The sequence below is a fragment of the Embiotoca jacksoni genome, unplaced genomic scaffold (assembly GCF_022577435.1).
Source record: "Embiotoca jacksoni isolate LCO1_2020_lvr unplaced genomic scaffold, fEmbJac1.0.p SCAF_36, whole genome shotgun sequence".
Taxonomy (NCBI): domain Eukaryota; kingdom Metazoa; phylum Chordata; class Actinopteri; family Embiotocidae; genus Embiotoca; species Embiotoca jacksoni.
The window spans coordinates 3,224,857-3,252,146 of record NW_027185388.1 but is presented as its reverse complement, the minus strand read 5'-3'; the positions used below and the strand labels follow the sequence as shown (position 1 = coordinate 3,252,146).

Below are 27,290 nucleotides of genomic sequence, written 5' to 3'. Positions count from 1 at the left end.
CTTGGAGTCTAATGTGAGGTCGGCGGCCCCGCTCGGAGGTCGGGCACGGGACCAAATACACCGAGGACCCCCGGAAAAAGGGCACGCCGGTGAAATGATTGCAAAAGGGCAGGAAAACAAAACAAAACAAAAAAAGGAAGCTTTTTACTTGGAGTGTTTGTGTTGTGGGTTCCTGCATCAACAGGGAGCTTTTTAAGAGTCCCTCAACTTCAGCCGACATATTTTCACTTTCAGTTCAACAACTCATTAAGAGCTTTGACCAAAAGGGGAGAAAAAGAAAATGGATGGTGTCATTTTCTTGCTTGTAATGGAGAATAAACAGGAAAGATTGCACCTTAACCAACTCCTATTATCACTTCTCATCTTTTCAGGCTCACAGTTCAACAATCAATCGATAGAAACAAACTTTTCCTTTTTATCGTGTCGGCACATTAACAACATCCCGTTTTTCTGACCTGCAAATTATGTTTTCAGTTATTTTTTTTCCTTCCCTTTTTTTTTTAATGTATTTTAGATGCTCATTTTTTTTAGTTCATCAGTTTGGTGAAGATGAATGGATAAATATTTGTTGCTCATCTAGTCGGTGTACTTTTAATGTTTTGTCATTTCTAATTAAGTATCAGCAGTTGTCTTCCATGAAATGTTCCATGAACTCTTCACAAAATCTGGATTGTTTTTTCTTTTTTAAGTCACTCCTTCTGTATGAAATAAGTCACAGCAGACTGACACCGTTCTCCTGGTTGGTTTTTGTGTTTTTTTATTTGCAGTTCTTTACATCTTAGAAAAAGAATCCAAGGATTTTGCCTCCTGTGTGTTTCCGTCTGGCCTCTTCGTGGTCCATGATGCCAGCTGAGGTGGTCAGCACGATGTATCTGGAGAGGAAAAACAAAACGCATCAGCTGAAATCAGGTGTACACCAGATTCACGTGTTTCACGTAGACCAGGATAATATAAAGTGGTGCAGATAGAACGACTGAGACACAAAAAAAACATCCAGAACAAAAACGGCACGTTGAAAACTCTCTGGTTAAAAGACATTAAAATACCGTCACACTCAACCATTTAATTCTGCTCCATTTAAGAAGAACGAGCCCTTTATTATTTTTTTATAAAGTCATAACTGCAATGAGAATCTATTTTATGTCCTCCCATTTTACACTCGGCGGCTGCGTGAAGCCAATTTCTCCTGCAGAGGAAGAGAGCCGACTCGCCGGGCGACGCTCTTCGTCTGCAGGTCATCGTGGACGTGATTATATTTAGCACAAATAAAGAGTCGAACACCTCCGCAAGCTGCTCGACTCCAAACAGCATCAGGGAGCTGACATGAGAGGGAACGGCTTCATAATGAGGTCTGAAAACCAAAAACAAATCACACGCAACAAGTAACAGAGCTTCAACTTAAACACAAAATCAAACAAAAAAACTGTTTGATGCACGAAACCAACGACGGGGTGGAAATATTTAACTGATCTCCCGATCTGATCGAGGTTTTCATCCTTCATGCCTCGATACGATTCAATCAAAAAAAATAAAAACTAAACATGAGGCACACTATTTATGTAACATTTAAACTTTTAATGAGCATCACTTTCTAAAATGTGAGAAAAAGTTAAATTTAAGTTGTAAAATTAAAAGTTAGCTGCATTAACTTGATACGAAAATAATGAAGCAGATGATAAGTCAATAAATTGTCAAATGTTTCTTCAGTTGAGTTTTTTCTGTTCTTATTCATCTAATTTCTTCTCTATATTTCTAAATGTTCCTTCATATCTTGTTTTTATGTGAAACACCATGTAATTCTCTTGCTGCTCTACAATTAAGGTTTATCATGATCATCATTATATTTTGCGTGTCCGGCGGTTCAACGCTCCTCTCTGCTGTCCTGTTCATTAAATTCTTCACCTTTGTCCCGGAAATCAAATGAAGTCATTAAATGCAAAATGCACCCGAGATAAGCTTTTAAACCGTTTGTCAATCTAATCATCAAATCAATGCTATCAAGTAATAAAGTCCATTTGTGGCATTTCTGAAATCAATTTAGATTCAAAACCAAATCTCAACAAAACGCTCGTCATTCAAAGTTAAGGCCTCAAACAGATATGATGTGTAGATATGGATCGATAAATGAATCAGGATGCTGGACGGCGTCAATAAACAAAGAGAAAATGATCAAACTTGCGTCTATCGAGTACAATTTCATTTACTGAAGCACGTTTTCTCTACAACTAAAAACACAACTCGGCATGTTCAGTTCAGTGTCACCTGGTAAAATCAGACAAACCGGATATAAATCAATCAATCAATCAATCAACGTCCGAGTGACGTGTTCACACATCAAATCATTTCTGTACAATTACACTCAAAGTTCAACTAAGTTCACGTCTGATCTCCAACACAAAAAAACCTCAAAACAAACACATTGCAAGACTTTTTATACTTTATGAAGTTCATCCTCCTCAGATTACAGGAAATTAAAGTTATTCTATCTAAACAAATGAATGGAAAGTCACTATAACGTGTCATGTTGGTGAAAGGTTGTTTTCTCTCCAATTTTTTGGCTTTAATCTGATATATTTCTGTATCTTAAAAGCACTAAACGTCTTAATTTTGTCAGTGAAAACCAATCGAGGGTCTTTTCTAACCAGCATCAACAGACCCTCGTCTCCAACAGTCCAATTTAATAATACCACTAAAATGTCCTTTTTTTTTTAAACATCCCAAAAACTGATGGTTGCAGAAAAAACAGAAAAAAGTTTGAGTATTCAAAACCAGCACACGATAATTAAATGTTTTCTCAACACGACGCCACACAGCAAGCATCATTTCAAACGACTGCAGATCACGAAGACTTCATCTCAAACTCTGCGGCGTCCGTTAACCGCGATGTTTCATTTCATATTTCGTTTTCTCACCCGAACTGTCTTGAAGGCAGCAGGTTGTTCTGCCACTTCTCCAGATCTTTGAGCTGGAGATCAAAACGTGGGCTGATCACGCCGCACTGAAAGATTACAAAATAAAGAAAAGACAAGTTAACGCCACGTTCACACACAAGGACGAAGACACGAGCGCATGTTAAAGACCATTATTATGCCGCCATATCCTAAGTCAGACTTCAAATGTGTTTTGGAGAAGAAGCTTTTCCTTTTTGTACTTGAACTTGATACCACAAACGTTTACGGAGCATTTCAACTGAAGCCATCTTAAAAAGCAGCGACACAGCAAGAACCTTTTACCTTGTTCAGCCTGCCTGTGAGATTGACAACAATTTTTCCGGCTCTGTGGTCGTCGATGATCTCAAACTCACCAATGTAACCTGCGGACGACGGGGAAGAAATATTAAAACGGTTCTTAAACCGGCCGAATCCACAACGAGACGGGCGTTCGACAGCAGAAGATTTCACAATGTTCAATTCAACGTTAAACGTCGGACGGAGAAACCGAACAATTCAGGGAGGAGGGAAAAAACACACAAGTCTCTGAACAAAGAAACCTCCGGGCTCAGAGAGCAGAGACAGAAAAGGACAGCATAGAGGTCCAAGAGGGGACAATCACAGAGCGGAGACATGTCAACAGTGAGTGAATGAATGAATGGATGGATGAAGAGACTCACCGTGCTTCATCATGACGGTTAGGAAGCGCACAATCACCTTGGAGCAGGGCCGGATGAGGACCTGGCGTTTCCCTCGCTTCTCGGCATTGTTGATGCTTTTCAGGGCATCCGCGAGAACGTTCATGCGCACCATGATGCCTGCAGACAGATCCAGAACAAACAATAAACAACAAACAAACAACAAACAACAACATCAGCTGGTCTTCATTTACACTCAAATACGAGCTCGCTGGAGTCACACGATATTCACCGAGAAGACTTTGAGTTTTCTTCTTTAATAGAAACGTGTGAAATATAAATATTTAACTTTAAGAGAGAATTAAAGTGTAAAAAGCTTCTTTGTTGGACAACAACGATCAAGTCGCAGCATCTTCCGCCTCCGGCGGATTTTAACCGGAAACTTCGGCAGGAAAAAACCACATAACGGACAAAAAGCTGGACCGGTCGTTGATCACGGACCTTTTTGTTCCCGTGACACCGACGACACGAACCGGAGCCTCCCGCCGAAGCGTGGTCCTTCACGGACAGCAGCTAACTAGCTTAGCCGACTACACGGCGATGAAAAGACGTCCAGTTAAAAGTCACGAACACCGACGACCGAGTACGAGACGTGTTGGACACGGGACACGTGAGGACAGCTCACGTGTCCTACGGGTTTAATACGAAAACACATTTAAGTGGGAGCGAAGCGAACCGCCGTCAGGGCGACCTGAGCGCAGCGGCGTCCCGGGCCCGCCAGAGGGACTGATGGAGGACAGCTTTACCGGACAAATGTGATTACATCGTCGCGCTGATCGAGGCCATAATCATCCAGAACCTTTACTGCGCACTTTGGCTTCAAGATGAGACGTTGAATGGAATATTTAACAGTCAGATGCTTTAGATACTTTAAGGATTAAAGATGACAGTGGAAGAGAGACATCTTACCGGTTCTGCAATATGGCGGAAAGAGGAAGTAGCAAAAAAAACCGCAGTGCATTATGGGACCAAAATCAAAGATGTTTTAAAGCCGAGATGATTCACACCAGCGGCCAAATTATTCTTTTTCGTTTTTCCCCCCGAATAAATCGACACGGAGAACATTTTCACTTTTACCAAAGCAACTCGGTAATTGTGGTTAAATTATCAACGTTTTTTTTAAGACAGGTATTTTATATATTATGACAGAGTCGGTGTTTTTCTCTCAAAACAAGGTTTTACCAGCCTATACAATAAAAGTATTAATTTTGTAGTCAAGTGTCCTTAAATTAAAATCAAATTTAGTTTCTTTAGTAAATATATGACTTTACATTAAGGTATAATTTAAGGAAGGTATATCTTAGAGAGAGCATTTAACCTTCAGGTTTGTTTGTTCGTACACAGTTCAACAATTTGGAGAAGGATTTAGTTTTTGGCATAAATTTCTTTGTTTATGCACCAACCAGTTTTTTTTTGTGTAAAACATGAAGGATTTGATTATTTTCGGGGGATTTGTTTTAAAAGGCAATTTATTATGGAATTATTGCAGATGAGGGTTTCAAATTTTTCAAAAACTACTCACTGTACTAACCTGGTTGTTTAGTAAAGAGAAAAGCCCTGGAAATATCACAGGTTCATCACTCTGTATTTGTTGCTCGTCACATCCTGTTAGTTTCCACCAGTCTCACATTCACTAACAAGGGAGTGGTAAATAAATAATAAAAAAACATAATAATAATACATTTGTGCAACCTATCTTTAAAAAATTGTTAAAGGCGATATTGTTAAAGGCGATATGACATAGAGGCGATATGATCATATAAAAAGAATGAAATGAAAGAATTCAGAGTGCACACCGTCAGAGCAAATTCATATTTTATTTCCTGTTTTGTGCAACAGCTCAGTTATCACAGTACTAAACGAAATCAAAACATAAAGTCACAGTAACTTCTGTAAATGTTCAGCCAAAACTAGCACGGCATTCTTGAAAGAAAGCACGTTTCTGACAACAATGAAGGACTGCAACACAAATAGTTTGTACTGTGTAAATGTGTGTCACTACAGGTATAGATTATCATAACTGAGCGGTGAATAACCACAGCGTCTTTCTTTATAGTGAAGTTTTCACATGTCAACAAGTGGCTGCTGGCCGACACAGAAATATGTCAATAACTAATCACACTTTTGTCTCGCATGCATAGAAAACGTATACAGATATTATGTAATATATATAAGTTAGCAGAGCATCAGGAGCTAAAGTCACAATGATAATCAGTATCTTTGGAACTGTGTGTGCAAAAAATAATTGAGTCAGTGTGAACGCAGCTTCTTGTGTATTTTTTTTCCTGGTTCAGTTTGTTGACTTGTATAATTTTATGTAAAAATCAGAATACTCAAAGTTTGATAATGCCTGTGCTATGAAAGAGTATAAAATGAAACTCTATTCGAAGCCAATTTAAATGCCAAAACACTATATGGTGTGCAAATGTAAAATTTTTCTCGTCTAAGTAAAATGTTTGTGCCTCTTTTCAGTAAAACTCTGATGTTAAATGTTCCTGCAGAGCGATCAGGATGAAGTGTGTCGTAGGAGGTGATGTCCAGTCATAAAACTCAAAAAGCTCTTTGACCCCACCTGTGGTTTAGACCTGCAGCTCTTTCCTCTGGTGTCCAGTAGAGGGCCCTCTCAACCACTCAAACCCAGACGCAGTGACAGACCCACCAGCCAAGTCACAAAATATAACAGACATGTGGAGCATAATGGAATGCTGAGCAGCACAAGACGTAGTAACCAGATTTCTGCAGTATTTCTATGGTTACATCAAATTTTCAACACATTTTTTTTTCATCTACGAAGCCTCTGCTCGGCTATCTCCTAACCCCCCCTCTGTTTTTACATTTAGCCACCATTGCTGACCATGCTAGCCAGAGAATCTGCATCTCCCTGGGGATCCAGGCCCAGCTTCTGGAGGTCAAGGCCCATGGCTACCAGCATCTGGAGCAGGGTAAGCTCCTGCTGGGTGGCCTGGTCCACCAAGGCTGGGCATGTGGGGTTACACTGGGGCCACTGGCAGGTGTCCACCAGGTGGAAAGGACAACCTTTAGCAGGGGTCCTGTTGTTGCGCGTTGCCTCCAGACTCCTGTCCCAGCACTGCAGCGCCCGCGGCAGAGAGGTGCCTCGAACCTGGAAACTCAACCAGTTGCTAGAAGAACAAAAAGACGGAGAAGTTATGAATTAGAAATGAAAAAAAAATGAAAAAAAGGCAAAGTTTAAGAAAGAAAATAAAAGTGAATGAGAGGATTGTCAGAAATCGAAGGAACACGTAAAACAATGGTTTGCAAATTTGCTTTGGCTCCTTCTGGCTCATTATTTTGGTGCAGCGAGTGTTACATAATAGAACTGCAACTACAAAATGAAATGCTGAAGCTTTTCCCATAAAGACTCTCCATAAATTCACCTAACTCAGCCTGACCATGTAAACCCAGGTAATACTGCACTAATGTGTGCAGCGAAAGAATGAGCGCGTCCACGGGGCAACAGGGGGGTCAGGGAAAGTGTGAAATGACATTTGGTGACATGAAGAATGCGGCATGATGAACAAGCGAACATAAACGGCAGCGTGAGCTCACTACGTAGAGATGACTCCTGGCAAGAATAAAAACGAAGGGCGGCAGGCGTGACACCGCAGGGCTCAAATGACCCGTCTTACCTTTTGGTAATCACCGTGTGGGAGAGGCAGGATGGAGCGAACACAGCCCTGAAACACACACAGACAGCACTTATGTCTGGTAGGGGTTTAAATCCAGCTTCCATTTTTATCACCTAACGTGTGTCAGGACCGGATCTACAGTCACGAGTTGGACTGTCACTGTCGGAAACTTACGTGACGTCTCTCAGGGAGTTCTTGAGCTCCAAGCCCAGGTTCTGGATGTAGTGCCACTGCTCCTCGGACAGACTGTGTCGTCCCATGTAGATGTTCTCCACCCTCAGCTGCTCCTCGTCAAACAGCCACTGCACGACAAACAGAGGAGCTGCGGGGAAAACCGAGAGTTTAAAAGGATGCTCCGATCAGTGGGTCAGATAACAAGACGTAACGTGGACGGAGTCGCTCAGAGTGACAAACTGAAAGATAACAATCGACAGATCCACATTGAATTTCTTTGTCTCGGATTAAAACACCGGTTTCCTGTTTCTACTTAGTCATGTGACCTACTTAACAGGCCGGTCACACATGCGTGTAGTTTTCTAGGCGACACAAAGCGTATTTCTAGCGGACTGATGTGTGTGTTACACACTCTGCTGTGATTCTAGGATGGATATTTTATCTCAGGAGTTGGCGGAGACCAAAAATGGAGGATTTACATTCATTCGCTGCCCTGAAACACGACTTAAAGTCTGTATTCATGTTCTGTGTCTGCTGGAAACTGTTTGTGAACTCATTAAGGTGATCATGTCAGTTTACAGCCTGCCGTCAAAAGGCCAAAGAAGTTTATTCCTTTGTTTGTAGAAAATCCTCCGGCTCAGCATGTTGCTCTCTCCACACTGGTCTTATTTATCCAAAGTCAGCAAATGTCAAATCTCACGTATGGAGGCCATCAAGTTTACATGTTAGTTTGACACAGTCATCAGGATCAGCTCTCAGTTTGAGAAAAGTGTCTTGAATTTTGATTTGCCAGCTACAGTTTTCAGTCAGTACTGCGGTGATAGATTGTATATTTTATATCTTTGTTAGAATTTTAATTCCAAGAGATGTTCCTCTCTTAATCGCATCTCTAAAGTTAAAATAAATGAATAAAAAAAGCGTACGACGTTACTTTTGAAAGCACGTTATAAGGCATGTTATTCCATCAGCGTGATAAACGAAGGCAGCAGGCAGCACTCACAGGTCAGAGTAGAATATAGTTTGTGACCAAAGAAGCACTGCCATTCCTCCCCTCTCTTGTAGAGCTGCCGACATCTATCAGGCACAACCCCATTCCAGAGCCTGAGAAAACAACACAAGGTTCAGACATAAAATAAATAAATATTCATGATTAAAATAAAAGACAACAGACACCTTTTTTCTTTTTTTTTTCAAACATCTGGACAAATTGAAAGTGACCGAACATCAACTATGTAAAGGCTGCAGGACGAGTGTGTGTTTCTACCTGAGTCCTATCTTGATTGCATCTTCAGGTGAGCAGGAGACGGTCTCGGGGCAGTTCGGTGGTCTCTGCTGTTTACTCTCCAGAAACCAGCCGGAGTCCACCAGGCCTCGGACCTGAGCCTCCGCACCGAGCTGCGCTAGCTGGCTGGCTACCCTCTCCATGTTCAGCAACACACCTGTCCCCCCAGCGCTGCAAGGGGGGAAGGAGGGTGGGGAGGAGGGGCAAGGAAATCAACAGATAGTCTGGCTTTGAGATCTGTAGTTTTGTTCGGTTGCTATTAGCAGGGAACATTTAGCAGCTTCACATTCAGACAGCAGATCCTGTTTTAGGGCTTGTGGGTGTCTCAATAACCATGTTGCTAACCTGGGAGGAATGTTCACCATTACAGGGCAAGACCCTTTAATAAACATTATGTCACTGATCGCAGTTGACTGTAAACATCTTTATTGTTGACAAGAGGATGCACCCGAAATAGGGCTTCTTCTGTTGAATGTCGGGCATGGAGATGGACCAGATGGTGCAGAGGATGGCGGCTCGGTTCCAGAAGCTGCGGTCACCATCCGAGCACGAGCAATAAAACAAACTCACCTCGTGCCAGACAGCATGACAACCTTGGCCTGCTTGATTCCTTTGGGGATGAGATCTTTGATGACCTCACGGATGATCAGGGATCCCATGAAGGCGTACCCAGCTGATGAGAAAGACATCAAATGATCGGTAGGTGAGACAAGAAAATTTAGAGGGATGATTTTTGATATGTCAACGTGATAACGGGGGAAAAAAAACAACGTACTCGTGTTTGTGTTTCTATCTCTTTCTTTGTCTCTTCCTGGTCGTGGCCTTGGAGGCGGGGGCGGAGGCGGGGAGGGCCCGGTGCCGCTCCACACATCACTGGAACAGTACGGGATGAATCTGCGAGAAAAGAAAACCATCACATTTGGTGGAATAAAGATTCAACTGAGGCTGCAGCTGGCTTCCTCTGTCACCTACCAGAAACTCATAAGCCTCTGTTCTGATTACACAGAGTATAGTTTTGCAGAGTAAACGTTAGGATATTGTTTGCATAGGAAAATGAAAATGTAAAAAATATCACTCACAAAAAGACTATAACACAGTCTTTCACAATCGGCCCACTTTTAAGTTGCACTAATAAACTTGAGTAAATCCACATCCTGTTCTCTGTGGAGTTTTTTTTTTTTAACTTATCGTCAGTCTTCGTCTCGGTTTTACAACCTTCACTGTTTTGATTGACTCTCATCGATGTGATTTCCGGCTGTATTAAAACAGGTGGGTCTGCTGGATTTCCAAATATGCAACCCGATATTGTGCCAAAACGTGCAATACACACGCCCGTCCACTAGAGGGCAGCGCGTCAGGTTATATTTTGCCTCGGCGTAAAAAAAAACCCCAATATGGTTAGATTTTGGGAAAACAAACATGGTAACGATTCGGATAACAAAACCACGTGATAAGAGTTAGCAAAAACTACTTTTATTTTTTTTTATAGAAATCTTCTTTGCTTTCGCTTGGGCTCAAACACTGTGTGTCTCCCGCGTGAATGTCTGCTGTTCGATCCAGCCATCCACCTCCACCCTCATTAGGTGGACGTGAGAACTTTTTTACTTCTTTAAAACTGTAACAGCGTTCTCTAGTGGACTGCTTGGTGTGTTGCACGCTTCGGTGTGATACTGGGCCGAGAGATGCAACTATTTGCCAACACATATTTACTGTAGGAACTTTGCAATAACATGTGTTTCTATGGTTACACTTCGCCCTGCTTCCCACATGTGGTAAAACAAAAATGTTTTTTTGTTTTATTATGATAAGATCACATTTAAATTTCTACCGAACTGTGTAGCTTCAGCACGGAAGTCCTGCTCTCACAAGCTCTCACAAATCATGATGCCCGTCTGCACACGACGCTTTCAGAAGTGCACAATAATAACGCAACACACAACAACACAGGTACTCACACGATGTTTGCATTGTGCCAGTGTGGGTTTTCCTCCGCCTGCGAAGACAATATTCCACTTCCTGTAAAACAAGCGATCACTGATTAAGACAGATGTCCTCCGGTCTCTCTCACACAAAAAAAAGGCAAATCTACGGGAACATGATGACGTGCGTTCTACAACACGGCCGGCTGACCTACCTCTTTTAGTTTGGGGCCACCCCGTTGAGCTCATCAGTCGGGGGATATTTTGGTACCTGGAATCGCAGGTCTCTTTGCTGTAGCAGCACCAGCCGCCTAACAATAATAGAGACTAATATTAGACATTCACATCCGAGAGAGGGACACCCTTGTTAGCCCGTCACAGAGGCTTGTGAAGAATGGAGGGAGAAATGAATGCAGCTGTAGCCTGGTTGAGTAACAGGACAGTATATTCACTCATAGTTTAACAAAATAGATGAAGGACTCCTTTCATTTACTGTCAGCAACTGATCGTTGATTTTCATTGATTTGTCTGTTATTTCATGTGTCACCTCAGACGGGTGAAATGTTTGGAAAAAATTCTGAGGCACTTCGTCTTTGATGCTTTAAGATCAGACATCCAAGTCGAGCCGGATGACATTTCACATCAAATCTCCTCCATCCTGAATCTACTGAAGTGACAGGCAGCAGCCAAAAAAGGAGAAACACACAAGATGACAGAACAAGATGACAGAACAAGATGACAGAACAAGATGACAGAACAAGATGACAGAACAAGATGACAGAACAAGATGACATCCCATCAAAATTCCAACGGGGGCGTCACGCCAAAACAATCTGACCTTTGGGGACCAAATGAACCAGTTGGGTTTTTAAATACTCACCTTCCAGAAATAACAGCCATCGGCGGTTTCCTCTGAACTCCTTTAGGTAAAACCTGTGGAACCGTAAATAAACAGGAATGAGATGGTGAAGAAAAAGCAGCTGTATGAACCCAAAGATTCCAAAAATCAGTAAATGAAACAGCAAACAGCAAACAAATGGAAAAACATCTCACCCAGCTGCTGTTCCATCATTACATGTAACTTTGGTGTTCTTGAGGAAGTGCAGCCTCATTTCTTCTGTCTGCTGCGCAGCTGCTCGAGCTGCTGCAGCTCCCTCCGGTCCTGATTCAGCGGCGCCTCCAGCGCCTCCGGTACCTCCAGTGCCTCTGGTGCTTCCAGGAGTAACATCAGCCGCAGGGGGAGACTGGCCAACATCACCTCCTTGGATCCCACCGGACTTCTTTGAGGACTTGCCACCGGCTTTAGCATTACGGTTGTTCTGACACCAGATTCCCCCGAGCAGAAGCAAGAAAGCAACCTGGCCCAGTAGCTTCATATCTGCAGCAGCAGGAGGTTAAATCAGGCATGAAAAAAATCACCGTTACCAGGATCAGATTTTCATCTTCAAACCATCACAACCTGGAAACAAAGTTACCTTTCTGAGAAGATTGAGCTTTGAAGATTGCTGCTGAGGCACCCCAGAGGTCGGGCAGATAGCCGGTGCTGCTGGAGGAGAGCGTGAGATGTTCAGAGCGCGGTGACCAGGTGTGAGCGGAGGATGCCAGTCATGAGTAGTGATGAAGCCTTGACCAGGTTTTGATGAAGCCTGCAAATCAGCGAGGAGCTTTATAGTGCCACCATAAGGATCAGATTTCCTCCCGTTTTCTCCTCCAGCTCCCGCCAGGCCGTGAGATAAACTGCTGACGACACACCGTGAGGGGAGGTACTGGAAGGCCAGTGGCGAGGAGAAAAGATAACACACGCATCTCTTCCACAGAAGTCTTTGCACACACCCACCTCCGAGCACTTTCCCAGCTGACCGTGGCACAAACAACGAGCTCCCCTTCCTCTCTCTTCTCCTCCCTCCCACCGTCCACCTCTGATTGCCAGTTCTTTTGATTTAAACGTCTACATGGTCAGCATGACTGCGTAGCCGCGTTGCGTGGAATGTGACCCGGAGGTCATTGGAGCAAACACCTCAAACCCTCTCTGACACGGGAATGAGCGGTACCGTAAGGTTCCCGCATGGTCAACAATTTAACGGACACTCTCGGGGCACAGGTGGTGGACAGTCTTGTTGGTTGTGGCGCATTAAGTATGTTCACAGAATTTCTTACACAAGTTTCTGTATTACGAGTAATGACATTATTAGAAATTTACAACAGCCTCTGTGTTAATCTACTAGAGACTAGTCATGACATAACAAGTAGAGGAGTTCGATTTTTTTTTGTCTATTTCAAAACAAAAACAAAACTTTTCCAGTTACATATATATAGTTAGCTGTACTTTTTGACCTAATTTAATATGTTTACCATTATTGCATTATAGAGAAGAAGCTATTGTAACACGTCTTAAAATTAAAGTTTACTTGCCTTGAATGAAAATGCAAAACTACAAAGTGATACAGCAATAATGAAATGAAAGTGAGAATCTAATTAGGATTTTCAGATTTTAATACGGGCCTGCTGCTATGATCTACATGCTCTTCAAGGTAGTTTGCTGTGAGGCTACAACTTTGAAATATTAGTCTCAGTTGCACATCGTGGAAAAATCTGACTGCAGAATATGAAATTTGACCAACTCCTATGGAACAAGATTTGTAATATCCCGGCATAATTATCAAACAAGTCTCTCTGCAGATGATACTCTTCGATACTGCTTCACTTTAGCTCCATCGTGATGCATCGCATGAGAACTTTTCTTAACCTTAACCCAGTGCGGGATACAAAACGTAACATATATTGTTGAAGCAGTTTTATATCATGAAGATATGCTGCTACCTCCACTTTTAGGTTGTCAGATCCTTCTTGCCATTCAGCTTCAAAGGTCATCAAAGAAGACACAAAAGTGGTCTGAATGGGGAGTTGAAGTCAGATATTAAACTAATTAGTTCAGCTCGGGAAGGTAAAACTCAAGTTAAGACAGAAGGAGCGTGGCGGTGCCTCCACCCACCGATGTGTCCCTATCCAGGTCGGCCCCTGCAGACTCCTGGATGGCAGGTTCGGTTAATTTGCCTTTGGTGATGAAAGCGACAGAGCATTTGAAACTGTATCTGTGACTGTCCCCCCTGGGATGACTACAGGGTGACGCACCGCCGATCGCTGAAGGATCACAAGCCCCGGAGCACTAAAATTCTCATCAATGAAATGCACACCGTCCCGAAGCGTCAATCACGGCAAATAATTATTGCTTGGAAGGCCACGGGCTCCAGGAGGGCTCCAGGAACCCACACGGGGTTGCCAAGGCTGAAACGGGCTGCAGGGTGGCCGCAGGTCTCAGAGTGACTTGAGCACATAAGAGAAGAATAAATTACAAAAAAATGTAAAAAGCCAATTAAACATCAGTCTTAGGAGACTAGACACCACAATGAAACTCGAAATTGAACCCAGAGGAGGGGCTGTGCAATGATTTCAATTTTAAAAGGGACGCGTATAAATATGATAACTAGTTTAAAGTTCTCCTCTGAAATGGATTGCAAAGTGCATTATTTTAATCTGCTGGTACAGACTATTATCTCTCTGTTCTGACAAAAGAAAATCAAGATCATACACTTAAGTTGTCTGCAATAATCACCAAACCATTTAAAGACTTACAAACAAGGCAGACAGATGCTAAGAGGTTTGTCTTATTGCTTTGGCAGCAAAAACGGTATTTTTGTCTCATTTTCAAGCACCCCATGCTATTTTATCTACTTTCAACTACGGCCAGAAAGAAAACAAAGCCACTCAAAAATATGTCTGAGATCGTATGCACCTACGCGCAATAAAAATGTAGCTTAAGGCCTATACTGAATTTGATCTACCGAGCTGAACAATTCTTCATTCCTTCAGTTGTCTTGAAGCAGGCACACCACCATCTGTCTTCCCAGAAATCAACGAAACAATCTGTTTAGCAGATACCTCAAATAGCTGAAAAACGAAAGAAGTTGCTGTAAATCTATCATCATTTCACCAGAATGTCACGAACAGAGAGATGGCATTGCTGCTATTTTGTTTTTCTTTGATATGGGATTGGACAGAATGATATGTTTTTCAGAGCAGGCTTCAGATCAATGGATTAAAGTGAATTTGTGCTCCACACCTCCAGTGATTCGGCTCTGAGAGCTCGTCAAACATCGTCCCTCTCAGCCTCTGCAGCAGATATTACCAAACCGCCGCATACACACACACTAAAAGCGAGACCTGACACACTCCTTGAGTCTTTTACGCTTTCCTCTTTACCTTTGAAAACCAAACATTTTGCATAACCCATAAAGGGGCTCATGAGACATGTTGAACTTCACCCTGACGGGGGCAACAGCTTGACCCCTTATGCAGCATAGGAGGCATTCTTTCTCCCCTTGTGTCGTTATTTTTCACAGCCAGCCTCCAAGGTCAGGACACCTAAAGCCCGGGTGGTCCGGGCACTTTGTCTGCTGAGCATGTGTGTCATCACCAGCCTCAAGAGCTGTGGGCTCGGCCGCGAGCGAGAATATTTGTCGGCTGATAGCTTCAAAGAACAACGAGCCAGAGACGGCGGTCATATGCCAGATTCTTATGCCCGTTCTACAGCACAGAAAGGTTGTAAACCCACGTTTAAAATCCAACCGTACGATCGACGAGAGGGTCGTCCGATCAGTAACCTTTTACTTTAAGAAAAATCCAACCCTTTATACTGCAGCAAGAATAAAACAACAGAGCTTTATATAAGGCTGTGATCCACACCACAATCAGCACTGGCAGCTCCTCTTGTCATGTTGCGTGTAATTTGACAATCTGCAAGTGCATCACTTTGAATCTGGGTTGTCAGCAGCAGTGGAGGCATAGCTGAGGAAAGAGGGCTATGATTAATAGGAGATAAGAGTGGCATCTTTACAAGCCACATGAAAACAAGCCTCAGGCGAGAGATATGAGACCAGGCCAGAGTAACACCGCCAGGGCTGTCTAGTCAATCAGTGAGGACGACAGATAGAGTCTTAGCGGGATCGGTGTAAAGTGCCGGGCCGCCGCAGGAGGCAAGCAGGTGGGGTGCGAAAAACTATCCCTAAAACCAGGTGCTAAGAGGCCCTGCGTGGTAACCTTCTGCAAACTGCCAATGCATCGGTGATAGATGGAGGAGGGGTCGATGGCAGGGATAGAAGGTATTGGATTCAAGAAGGGAGTGTGTGTGTGTGTGTGGGGGGGGGGGGGAGGGGGGGGGGGCTCCTTCATCCAACATACATGTTCAGTGTTGAGTATTAACGCCACAACTGCAATCCTGCAGTCAAAGAAGAGGACGAACAATGAGAGCAGAAAATGACTGAAATACATGTTAAAGTTTCGCAAACATATGTGCTGCTTTTCCCAAATAATGAGAATCAACGGAGCATAAACAGCTTGTGCAACCTGATATTTATCTTTACTATATTTCTAATACACTTCAACACACTCCAGATGTCTTTGCAGGGGCGTGCTGTGCCAGAGTCAATAGTCCGAAGTGTCTTTGGAGCTCATGACACAGTGGAGCAGCAACGTGGCCTTGGACTCATGCTGGATGAACCACCAGGCCTGTCAGTACATTGATGGATACCAGTGGAGGGGTCACGCCGTGCTCAGCTCCGGCACGCAACAGTAGGTCCCTCACATAAGTCCGACCACCTGATCGACACACTATCACACAGCACCGAGTGGAAACAGAGAAGGCCCCGTCTGATAAGAGTGAAACACAAGTGTCACCTTGATTTCCAGTTGTCCGTTAAATACGGTGGTTTCATTAAATACAGCTCAGATCTGTTCAAAGAAAAATACATTTCACAGCCAAGAAACACAGACAGACAGACAGATAGATCAAATCAAATAATCAAAAATAATAATAGCTTTTTACATGTTTAACCCCCCCCCCCACCAAAATAAATAAACACAGACACGCACGCACACACATAAACACACACACACACACACACTTCCAGAGAAAGGAAAAAGTAATTGCAGTGCAATGTGTGCGTGTTTGCTTTGTACCCTTTTTAACACTTGACTCCACTTCTTAACTACATATTCAGCTTATATTGCTTTCCAAATGCATATTTTCACTGTTTTTATGTACCTGTATTTGTTTTTATTGATAAACTTTTACACTGCACATTTTCAAAGACCCTCTACACGGATTATTTGCAAAAAATGTGGTGCCAATCCATGAAGTAGTAAATAACAACCTTCAGTAGCTGGTGGTGCCGGAGGGGAGCTTCATTCATTCATTTGTCCGAGTGGTGATTATTTGAGGTGAAATTTCCCTTAAAAGTTCTTTAATTTTGTTTTGTTTGTGGCTTTATATATTTCATAGTGAAATACAGGTGAAAACACCTGCAACTGTCAACTGTCTAAAACGATTAGAGTTCCTTTTGCACCATTTCGGATTCTTTCAGTGTACATATGAATAAATATGTGCACAGCTTTTCATTAAGGAATTATAAATGTAGACGTTTTACACATTAACCTTCCTAGAAGACTGACCTTGTTTTATTTTTCTCTTTGTGAAGCGGTCGGTGGACGAGCGCTGCGTGACAGGCCATCAGTCACAGATTCCAGCTGAAATGATGTCAGCCCTTTTGCATCATGTGTTGTCGCTTCACACCACGAAGACATGCGGACACGTGGTCACTCTTTCAGGCCACACACCCCTCGGCCGTCCAGAAGATTTATCATAGGTTTAGGTAGTCAGGTGCATAAATGCACATTTGTGCATATCTTTCAGCACAAAATATTAGCAAAAAGACAAGGGGGGAGAAAACATCGATGAATCAGAGATCCAACTCGGCCACTCTGCGTCGAACAGTAATGTAAAGCACACGGTGACATCACGCCGCTGGTATTTATATGAACATACCAAAGAACAGTAAAAATGTTTACTGTTGACTATTTATAGACTGTGGCTGTTTCTCATGTGAATAGATGACCTGGATGAGCAGAAGTGTACGACGAGCCGAGCTGAGTCAGTTCGATCTAACCGCCCCTCACTTCTGAGAACACCTTGTTAAACGGTCGAGGCGATGCAAACTCTAACAAGTATGCAGATGATTTGTACATAAAATTTATGGCGACATGACAGTTAGCATCTGTGTTAGCTTTATCACCCCTGTCAGTTAACGGAGCCGATCTCATGAGATAAAACATTATGGTGCCGTGTTCCCTGAGGTCAGGTGAGATTCTTTCTTGGTGATATTATGCCAGGATGCAATAATCTTTTTCTCAAGTTTGATCAACTTAAAGTTGTTAAAATTCCTGTCAGAACAAATAGAGAAAGACAATGTGGGCATAAACAAGTAGAAATCATTATTCTCTGTATTAACGAGGTTTTTCTTCCAGCTGTTCATGTAGAAATTTCTTAATTGTTGGGTTCCTTGGTATAATGTTGTAAAGTATTGTTGTAAGGACTTTATCATGTTGATTGAATGAGACTCCCTGCGGGTGGATGTAGACCAGCACGTTAAATAGTGTCACATTTTGGAAAATGTGCAGCTTTACGCAAAATCCTTTTTTAAATCTGCACCAAAACCAAAGTGTGAAATGTGTTAGAGTGTTTCTTCCTTAACTCTCTGATTGTCTGGAAAACTCATGACATGCGGCTTCGACATTTAGCATTCACATAGAAAACGCTATCGATCTTCTCATCCAACTCTCAACAAGAAAGCAAATTAAGATTATTTTGCGAAGAGGATTATTCCCGGGGAGCCTTGACATGCCAGGTCAATGCAAAGATTCACACAGCGGCGACACGAAAGGACACAAATTCACATCTGCGCTTGTTAAAAATATTGAATTTGAGTCGCCGAACTCATAAAAGTTTGGTCTGAACACAACTTAAGAAGCAATATCGGATCCGTATGTTTCACTGGGTCTCAAATGGGTTTTGGAAAACGACAAAAACTAAACCTAAATAAGCTCATGGAACAGGAGACGCTCGTTTAAAGAACAAATCTGTATATTCCAACATTTTAAAGGGGCTCTTTTGTAAGACGCATCCCTTTTTATATTAGCACATTTACAAAATTTTAAAATAATATTCATTATACGTAATCATGCAGAAGCGAACTTATTCTTTAAATTCCCTGCAGCTCTCAGTACTCCAGACTGATCTATTAGTTAATGTAAACCCAAGAAGAGCCCGCAGACTGACGGACGGCCCGTGTCGAAGCCAAGAAGCAATACAATCTGTATCCGAAAGATTTGATAACTTAGAGGGATATGTATAATTCTTGCTGCTCAAAATTTACAACCCCAATTATTCACGGGCAGCAAGACAGTCCCAAGTTTACTAAAGTTTTATTGCACTCTTCAAATTCTTGTTGCCAATTTCTTCAGCAGATTCCTTTGGAAGTAATTCTGAGAAAAAGAAACTAAACAGTGCCCATGAACTCCGGATGGTCGCAGACAGATGCAGCATTGAGCTGAAAGTTACAGACACCACGAACGATAGAAAAACGTATTGCTTCTGTGGTTATAGGCGACATGGCGGCTAATTTAGATGTAAAGTTGGAGGTGATTAACACCAGCGCTGCGACCGAGTCGTCACTCCGCTTTTTATTTCCCGGTAATTTCATCACCCAACACGGAGCCACGAATGGAGCTGTACGTTTGTTGCTTTATTTAAACTGTTGCACGTCGCTATAAAACTGTTAGTGCAAATAAATCTGGGGCTTAAATAATGCATGATGATCTACCTTTGATTTGCAAAGCTGCCGAGCGTCTCACGTTGCTTACGGTCAGCGGTCAGACCTCGTGCCTTTCCGTCCTCGTCACGTCTAAACAAATGATCAAATAAACAAACACTATTCTTGTTGATTTGTTGCAGGTGAAACGGTGAGAAAGTTTTGCTCACAGGGACAAGAGCAGGAATCTCAATGTGATCAACAAATACAGGCAGTAAAACAGGAATCCTTCGAACGACGAAGAACCGGCGAGTCGGCTCGACCTCTTCGGGTCGAACCGGAGAGAGTCGAAGCGGCTAATTTCTATTAGCTAATTTGAACTATTACAGGACCGGCTAAAAATAGGCTCATAATGTCCATCATCACAACAAACACGGCACCGACGAGGTTGTTTCACTTCAGCTTTTTCACGGGCTGACGGACTGCACAGAGGAACCTATTTTTAAGGAATGGGGGGGCCATACGGCACATTAACCCTTCAGGTCAGGTGTGATATGCAAACCCACCGCGGCTAGAATAACGCCTCTGACCTCATGCTGAGCAAAATAGATCTGCAAAGTTGGGTAACAGCTCATCTCAGGAGACACTTATAGTACAACCAGCGATGCACACGAGAGACGAAATAAAGGAAAACATGCAAAAAGGAAGAATCGGGAAATACAACAGGTATGAAAGGTAACACGAGACCCATTTAAAGAGGATCATCAAAGCAATTTAATTCATCCTGAAGGGGACGTTAAGAACGAAAGCAGCCGTTGGTCCAAACTGAAGTGAAAACTACAATTTGCAGCATCTCGTTTTAAGTGAACGCCTGCAGGGAATTTTAGACCAACGTACCAGACACCTCTCCCCCCCAGTATCATCATCAAAACTCCAATTAAGGGCTAATTTTTTTGGGGGGGTGAAGGATTTGTAGGTTTGGACAACACGTGGCGGCGCAGACATCTTCCCAAAGCTCGATGCATTATTTTCCTTGAATTTTGACCCAACTGAATAACGTATAATAATCCAAAGCTTTCCATTTAGTGTGTCGTTACTGTCCGCCGAGAGACAAACCAAAGGATTTCATCTCGGCCGACGCCACAGGCTGTAAATCACTGCACATCACACCCCACGGCCTGGAAAAAGGCTAAATCGAGGGTAAAAGCGCTGCACTCAGCATACGGCGAGGACAGAGTGATGTTGACCAGGAGAGGGAATGAACATTTTGTTCGACCGGCTCAGTCCGATGAAAGGCCTAATAGATAAAAGGGGGCCCCCCCTGGACGAGCCCTTTGTCAATCCTTCTTGCTCAGTGACCTCATGTACTCAGAAATGCTGTGCGAGGGCGGCTGGCAGTTAGGCCAGGATGACAAGTCATTGCTCAGCTTGATATATGAACGATTGCGTGTGAAACCGGAGAGTTCGTTGAAGGGTATGAAGGTGTGAGTATGCCGGGATCAATATGTCCTTATCATATGTATTTTAGGTATGTAACTTTTGGTCGAAGGCGAGCGTACGATCTTTAAAGTAAACGTTGTTCATCGTGGTGCATTCAGGTACAAAAAAAAAATACAGAAGCAGATTAGAGAAAATGTAAAAATGTTGGGAAAGTATGTTCTTCCTTAAACTAAATAAGCAGATGTTTAACATCCATTTTCAGACAACAAACATTATAGAAATAAATCTTTTACATTCACAAAACAGCACTGAGGTCTGCTGTTTATTTCAGCGAGGATCACCTCCACCAAGTACTTAACCAGAGTCCGTGTGTTACATACTGAACACAGCAACCCAAATAATGTCAGATTAGAGCGGGAACGTCTGCGTGCAACACGTTCAATCTGACATTTACAAAGGAGCTGAATTTAAACACAAATTCAAATGAACTGATTTACAAAAAACTGAGTCACAATATCAAAACAATTTAATTGTTTTCAGACACGTTCAGAAAAATATATTGCAGCTTTGCATCCGAGCTGTATTGCGTTTTTTATTAGCCAATATCCAGGAACCTAAAACAAAAGAAAAACACACTTTAACAACATTTTTAATGACTTTAAATAAAAAAAATCTGCATTAACAGAAACATATTTATATAAATTAATATTGATATCTCTCAGTTTTCTTTATATTTTCATGTCAAAGTGAGGAAAAAAAAAAATAGAAAAAAAAAACATGCAACAAAGAAATATATTGTTTTCTTCATATTTATTTAAAATAATTTTTCTGAGTTGTCAGTTAAACAGACGTTTGCTGGACTATAATAAAGCACGCTGACTCACCGTTTCAGCGTCGTGCTCCAACCCCGTGTCGTGATGTTCCATCTCGTCATCTCTAAATTCTTTTATCACCTATAAAAAAAAAAAAAAATACACCTTAAAATTATTCATGAAATTCATTAAAAGTTTGTTTGTGGGTCTCCTTCGTTCTGTATCCGTCTCGGTCGGGCGACACTTCGTGGTGAGTGTTAATGAATCTGATGAACGGCGGGTCGCTCGCCTGCAGCAGCTCGGTGTATCTGTCCGGGTCGCGCTCCATCAGAGCTCTTATCTGGCTGTTGTAGTGCTCGGAGATGCTCTCCTCCACCGCCACCGTGCACGCCATCGCCCCCTCCTTCCCCAGCAGGGCGGACGACGCCCCTGCAGCCGGAAACAAATACAAATTTAACTTCACGAAGCAAAACTCGTCCGCTGTTTTTGATCCTCAAGTCAAAACTCTAAAGATTCAAGCAAAGAACACACGTAAGACTTTGTCAGAGACATCACTCATCTTTCGCATTTGATTCTTCATGTGACTTTTATGGACGCTGCGTGTTTATGGGATGTACCGACCTAACACGAACCCGGCGACGTTCCAGAGCGGCAGCAGCGCCGTCGGCCGAACTCTGTTCTCGGCGAGGATTTCGTTGAACTTCTCGAGGTGCTTCTTCTCTTGATCCCACATTTCCTGAAGAAAAACGACATTTTGAGCTGCTCCACACTCACGTTGAACACACTCGTGTTTTTCTATTTCTATTTATGACACCAGATAGAATAGGCCTACATTTTAGTTTAATAATGAACATATGAAGAAGATAAAAAAAAAAAAGGTACAAAACCAAAAAAGAAGGGAGTAGATTTGGTATTTGTCTCTTCAACAGTAACTGTGGAGATTTAAGGTACACTTTGGTAAAAAAAAAAAAAAAAAAAGCATTAAAAACCATCAACGATGGCGAACATTGTTCACATAATGATCGGAAATCAGGGCGGCAACTATTAATTAATGTTCATAAAGATTAATTAGTAGGTTGTTTTCTTTATTGACTCTTCAGCCTTTAAAATGTCAGAAAACTGAAACCACAAGTGAAGCTTTAAATGTTGTTAAAAAAAAAAAAAAATCAGTTTATTAAATTGAACTAAAACTAAAGGAACTTCAAAAATATTAACATTTAAAAAAAATAAAAAAAAAAAATAAAAAAAACCTCTCAGAACTATTAATTGACTATTAAAACATGAATTTCCTGGGAGGACTGTTGTATACCTGGATGAGCGGTCCCGTCCTGGTTCGACCCAACACCGCCATCTGGCCGGCGTAGATGCGGTTGGCACCGTATTCACCCGCGTGGTCCACGCGCAGCATTCGGTGCATCATCGCCTTCTCGTCGCTGTCGCGCGGGGGCGGAACCACACCGTAAGCACGCGAGCTCTGCTGCAGGGGAGCTGGTGGCGACAAGAACCGGAAGTGTTCGAGATGTTCAGGAAAAAAAACAGAAAACCAAAACAAACACACCTGCACGAGTTCAGCTGGAAAGTTTTTGCTTAAAAACAAAATAAAAAAATATTGAACTTTTGGAAAACATTTGTGCAGAATTAACGTCGCTGGGAAGTTTAAAGTACAGAAGTTTATTTACAATAAATACAGCGCGTAAAAAGAGAGGTGTTTGAATGGAGCTCAGACAGGTGGACGTTACGTCAGGTGCGCGCGGAGCATCTTACGGAAGTGTTTTTAGCATGTTAGCACGTTAGCTCCGAGCTGTCGAACCCACCTCTGAATTTTAAACACTGGCGAATCATCGCTGCACCGACGAACCGGGACGCGTCACACACAAGCTCCACGTGCGGCTCTCTGGACGGCGGTCCGTTAAACGTTTAATAAGTCCGGCTGTGACACAAAAGAGTGCCAGCTGACATTGAAGCACGACGTCAGAAGGTGGACGTCGCGCACATTTATGACGTCACTACTCGCTCCCCCCGCCCCCTTCCCCTCTTTTGCAAAATTGTAGTGCGTTTTAAAAAAATATATATTTAGACAAGTCAGCTTGTTGGAAAGTCTTTTTGTTTTGTTTTTACACAGGTCAAACTACTTTAGACATACAATTAATTATTGGGACTATATATTTACATTAACTATACATTTTATTATATATTGTTTTCTGATGCTTCATCATCTTCATCTTCATCCCCCCCACCCCCTGCAGATGAAGTCGTCCCACACGTGCATCGACTTCCGTTCATTGTGGACAACCAAACCGTAACCGTAACCGTTTCAGGCCTATCCCTGACCTTAACTTGACCTCGAACTGCAGGGATCCTCCTCAACTTAACCAAGACCTCAGAAAGGATGTTCTGCCTGACCAGGACTGGAAAGGTCCTCATGAAGACGTTCTGGTAGGACAAAGGTTGGTGTTTATACATGAAAAGGTCCCAGTGAGGTACCACATCATCACAATACCAACAATTGATATCACCATCTCAAAAAAGATGGTTTATTTTTCTTTACCTGATGTTTTTGTCCTCTTCATGATGTTTTTTTTTTGTGTCTTTTGTCTTTTGTCCAGCAATAAATTTAAAAAAAAAGATTAAAATAAAATTTTTTTATCTTATAAAGATACTGGCTGATATTTACATAATGAGTTTATAGCTTTATTTAAGGTCACACAAAGACACGAGGCTAATTAACTAAGATACTCTATAAAAGTTATGGAACCAGCAGGTCAAATTTAACCTTGTTTATTTTTCGTAGCTTAACGCTCTCAGTAATTTTCTCATGAATCAGAAGGACTCAGTGCTAAAGTTATTCCTGTGTGGGTTCACAGGTTCAGCATCTTAGAAGACTCACTGTCTGTCACAGGATTATATCACAACACAAACAAATCCTCACTTAACAGGCAATTTGGAGCTCACAAAGTCCCCCGAGCCCACAGAAATCTTTGGTCTGTGGGAGGAAAGCGAGCTTTTAAAGGAATAAAGTAAATATAGAAAATTACCTTTTGGCCAGACACTCTCTGTTTTTACTGTGTCAAACAAATCATGAGTGTTTCTTTTGTTTCGGGCTGTTATGCAAGATTGAATAATTGAATAACCCCCCCCCCCCGCCCCCCCCCCAAAAAAAAAAAAAAAAAAAAAGAGGGAGCTCGTGGAGGAATCAGAGTTGGTCCACAGGTGGCGGTGTTGTACAGATAATGGCGGTTTGACACTGTCAACTCCAGTTGGGACCACTTTTCATGATCATTTCAGTTTCAGTCAAATATGTGACTGCAGTGACAAACTGAACAACGTGCAGAGAAGTCTGATTTGACCCTCTTCAAATAAAAAACAAAACAACAAAATATGAAAATGTCTGCCTTAAATCAAAAATAATTGCTGCTTTTCATCTCTTGGCATTTTCTGGCACTGTCATTTGCCTTGATCATATTAGTCAGCATTATTTAGTAGTTTCCTCTGCGACTTTTGATGAGTGCAAAATGCTCCTTTCTGAAAAACCCGAGGACGCAGGAATGTGTGGAACGGTGAGGTCGGGCTGCTGCGGAGGTCTCCAGTAAACAAGGCCAGGACAGTGAACGGCGGGGTGTGTCGGTTTGGTCTGTGTGTGTGTTTGTGGTGAGACGCCGGTTATGTGTTTCCTTATCTGTCTGTCTGACTGCCGGTAGGCTACGTGTGCTGCACCTACAGGCGCATGCGTGTCGCCGCTGCCCTCCCTGAGTGAGTGAGTGAGTGTGTGAGTGAGTGTGTGAGTGAGTGAGTGTGTGAGTGAGTGAGTGAGTGAGTGAGTGAGTGTGTGAGTGAGTGAGTGAGTGAGTGAGTGAGTGTGTGAGTGAGTGAGTGTGTGAGTGAGTGAGTGAGTGAGTGAGTGAGTGTGTGAGTGAGTGAGTGAGTGAGTGTGTGAGTGTGTGAGTGTGTGAGTGAGTGAGTGTGTGAGTGTGTGAGTGAGTGAGTGAGTGTGTGAGTGAGTGAGTGAGTGAGTGTGTGAGTGAGTGAGTGAGTGAGTGAGTGTGTGAGTGAGTGAGTGAGTGTGTGAGTGAGTGAGTGAGTGAGTGAGTGAGTGTGTGAGTGTGTGAGTGAGTGTGTGAGTGAGTGAGTGTGTGAGTGAGTGAGTGAGTGAGTGAGTGAGTGAGTGTGTGAGTGAGTGAGTGAGTGAGTGTGTGAGTGAGTGAGTGTGTGAGTGAGTGAGTGTGTGAGTGAGTGAGTGGGTGAGTGAGTGTGTGAGTGAGTGAGTGTGTGAGTGAGTGAGTGAGTGTGTGAGTGTGTGAGCAGGGTTTGATTGACAAAGTGGGCGAGGTTAAAAAAACAACTTAAAAAAAACAAAAAAACTCCGGAGACCCCTAAAGTCGCTCACTGAGTGTAATTTGGTGTTTTAGTCATTTAAGTAATTGCTAATATTTTTGGAGGAAATTTGCTCCACCAAGGCGCAGCATCATAAGGCAGGTCCTCTATTACTACTTAATGTTGTGGCTGCGTTTGGTCACAATCTGGTTGTAAAAGGGCACTCCACCGATTTTACACGTGAAGTTACACCATGGGCCCCAAGTTGAAAACAGATGTCTTCACCGGCTCAGGAGGGAGCTGTTTAAAGTCCAAGAAGATAATAATAATAATATGATTTTGTGAAAGCAAAGATCAAGTGTTTTCGGAGAGGAGTTTAATTTAAAAGAAAAATTTAAATTATCTGAATTTGGCAAAAAAAAAAAATGTATCTTGAATCTTGACTCACTAAGCATGAGAAGTTATGATATCTGCTGTTTGACCATTTTATTTAAATTTTATTTGTTTTGGCCTTTTGCGGCCAGTGGAAATAAACTATGAATACAACATAGACATAACTTCTTAACATTGATATGGCAGACTCTGCAGTCATGAAGCACACTTATCAGTCACCTTCTGCACCCAAGATGAATGTTAGTTGAATTTTCGTCTTGTTTTTTTTGCAAATATCTGGCTTTTAAGATGCTAAATGTGCCACTAGCTTCACTTCATTTACCGCTGCACAGTGTGTTGAGGATTTGAACTGAAAACAGCTGCCAGCTACAGCTAAAAAACTACAGTGAGAGCAATGAGAGTGAAACAAACTGGTAATGTTGTCGGCTAGAGGGCTAAAAAAAAAAAATAGCTCAAACTCGCTATTAACCACCATAAAACCAAGGAGACCTGCAGATGGTGACGATTCGCAACGGGGAACCAAACATCCAATTTTGAGGAATCAGGGGATAAATACCTAAAAACCACATCACGAGCAGTATAAAGAAGGACTTTAAGGAGCTGTTTGGCAGGTTTAATGTTAATCCCCCAAATAGTAAACACACTCTCTGATAATAGCACATAAAGAATGAAGTAATCAACAGCCAGATCTGAAATTCAGGAACACAACTGGAAGAAGGAAAAGACCAAGAGAAAGTGTTCTTGCTTTGTAGTGGGATGTGACTGATGAGGGAATTAAAGAGCAAACCGCAGAGCTGGAGAAAGAGTGACACTATGTGTGTATGCACCTGCATGCATGTGTGTCTCACTGTGTTTATGTAATGTTTGCATGCATTCATGGACGTGTGTGTGAGTCTGCACACCCTTGCTCCGAGGCTCTGGTCAGACAGTGCATAGCTGCGGTAGGACGCAGGCAAAGCGCCTCTAGACTGCAGTGAGTCAACAACGTCTGCTCTCACTGAGAGGAGACATGATGGGTCTTGTCTCATTTGGTCCCCGAGTG

General features: G+C 42.5%; 3 protein-coding genes across 3 annotated transcripts; all 3 read right to left on the bottom strand.

Annotated features, from left to right (window-relative positions):
- Positions 1 to 731: 731 nt before the first annotated feature.
- Positions 732 to 4,558, bottom strand: rps15a (ribosomal protein S15a). The gene is made up of 5 exons (XM_069165938.1): positions 4,538 to 4,558; positions 3,611 to 3,748; positions 3,234 to 3,313; positions 2,913 to 2,998; positions 732 to 872 (listed from the first exon to the last, which is right to left on the bottom strand). The coding sequence occupies exons 2-5, from the start codon at positions 3,741 to 3,743 to the stop codon at positions 779 to 781; spliced, it is 393 nt and encodes a 130-aa protein (XP_069022039.1). The 5' UTR covers positions 3,744 to 3,748; positions 4,538 to 4,558; the 3' UTR covers positions 732 to 778.
- Positions 4,559 to 5,426: 868 nt separating this feature from the next.
- On the bottom strand, positions 5,427 to 12,236 carry notum2 (notum pectinacetylesterase 2). Its single transcript, XM_069165878.1, has 12 exons — positions 12,126 to 12,236; positions 11,704 to 12,028; positions 11,531 to 11,583; positions 10,866 to 10,961; positions 10,687 to 10,747; positions 9,507 to 9,625; positions 9,302 to 9,404; positions 8,714 to 8,902; positions 8,450 to 8,550; positions 7,450 to 7,597; positions 7,276 to 7,323; positions 5,427 to 6,768 (listed from the first exon to the last, which is right to left on the bottom strand). Exons 2-12 carry the CDS (start codon positions 12,024 to 12,026, stop codon positions 6,465 to 6,467), a joined length of 1,545 nt encoding a protein of 514 aa, XP_069021979.1. The 5' UTR covers positions 12,027 to 12,028; positions 12,126 to 12,236; the 3' UTR covers positions 5,427 to 6,464.
- A 9,004-nt stretch (positions 12,237 to 21,240) lies between these two features.
- Positions 21,241 to 23,527, bottom strand: coq7 (coenzyme Q7 homolog, ubiquinone (yeast)). Its single transcript, XM_069165870.1, has 6 exons — positions 23,359 to 23,527; positions 22,854 to 23,032; positions 22,166 to 22,280; positions 21,834 to 21,973; positions 21,617 to 21,685; positions 21,241 to 21,346 (listed from the first exon to the last, which is right to left on the bottom strand). Exons 1-6 carry the CDS (start codon positions 23,384 to 23,386, stop codon positions 21,269 to 21,271), a joined length of 609 nt encoding a protein of 202 aa, XP_069021971.1. The 5' UTR covers positions 23,387 to 23,527; the 3' UTR covers positions 21,241 to 21,268.
- Positions 23,528 to 27,290: the final 3,763 nt, after the last annotated feature.

Bases quoted from the DNA above. Each gene is read 5' to 3' on its own strand.
- notum2 (XM_069165878.1), bottom strand. From the start codon at position 12,026: ATGAAGCTACTGGGCCAGGTTGCTTTCTTGCTTCTGCTCGGGGGAATC. The intron at 10,962-11,530 runs GTGAGTATTTAA...TATTATTGTTAG, and splicing joins ATGGCTGTTATTTCTGGAAG to GCGGCTGGTGCTGCTACAGC. The intron at 10,748-10,865 runs GTAGGTCAGCCG...CTTGTTTTACAG, and splicing joins GTGGCCCCAAACTAAAAGAG to GAAGTGGAATATTGTCTTCG.
- coq7 (XM_069165870.1), bottom strand. From the start codon at position 23,386: ATGATTCGCCAGTGTTTAAAATTCAGAG. The intron at 23,033-23,358 runs GTGGGTTCGACA...TGTCGCCACCAG, and splicing joins CCAGTGTTTAAAATTCAGAG to CTCCCCTGCAGCAGAGCTCG. The intron at 21,686-21,833 runs GCGAGCGACCCG...TTTTTTTTATAG, and splicing joins GATACACCGAGCTGCTGCAG to GTGATAAAAGAATTTAGAGA.
- rps15a (XM_069165938.1), bottom strand. From the start codon at position 3,743: ATGGTGCGCATGAACGTTCTCGCGGATGCCCTGAAAAGCATCAACAAT. The intron at 3,314-3,610 runs GTGAGTCTCTTC...CGTCGTCCGCAG, and splicing joins AACCGTCATGATGAAGCACG to GTTACATTGGTGAGTTTGAG. The intron at 2,999-3,233 runs GTAAAAGGTTCT...GTAATCTTTCAG, and splicing joins TCACAGGCAGGCTGAACAAG to TGCGGCGTGATCAGCCCACG.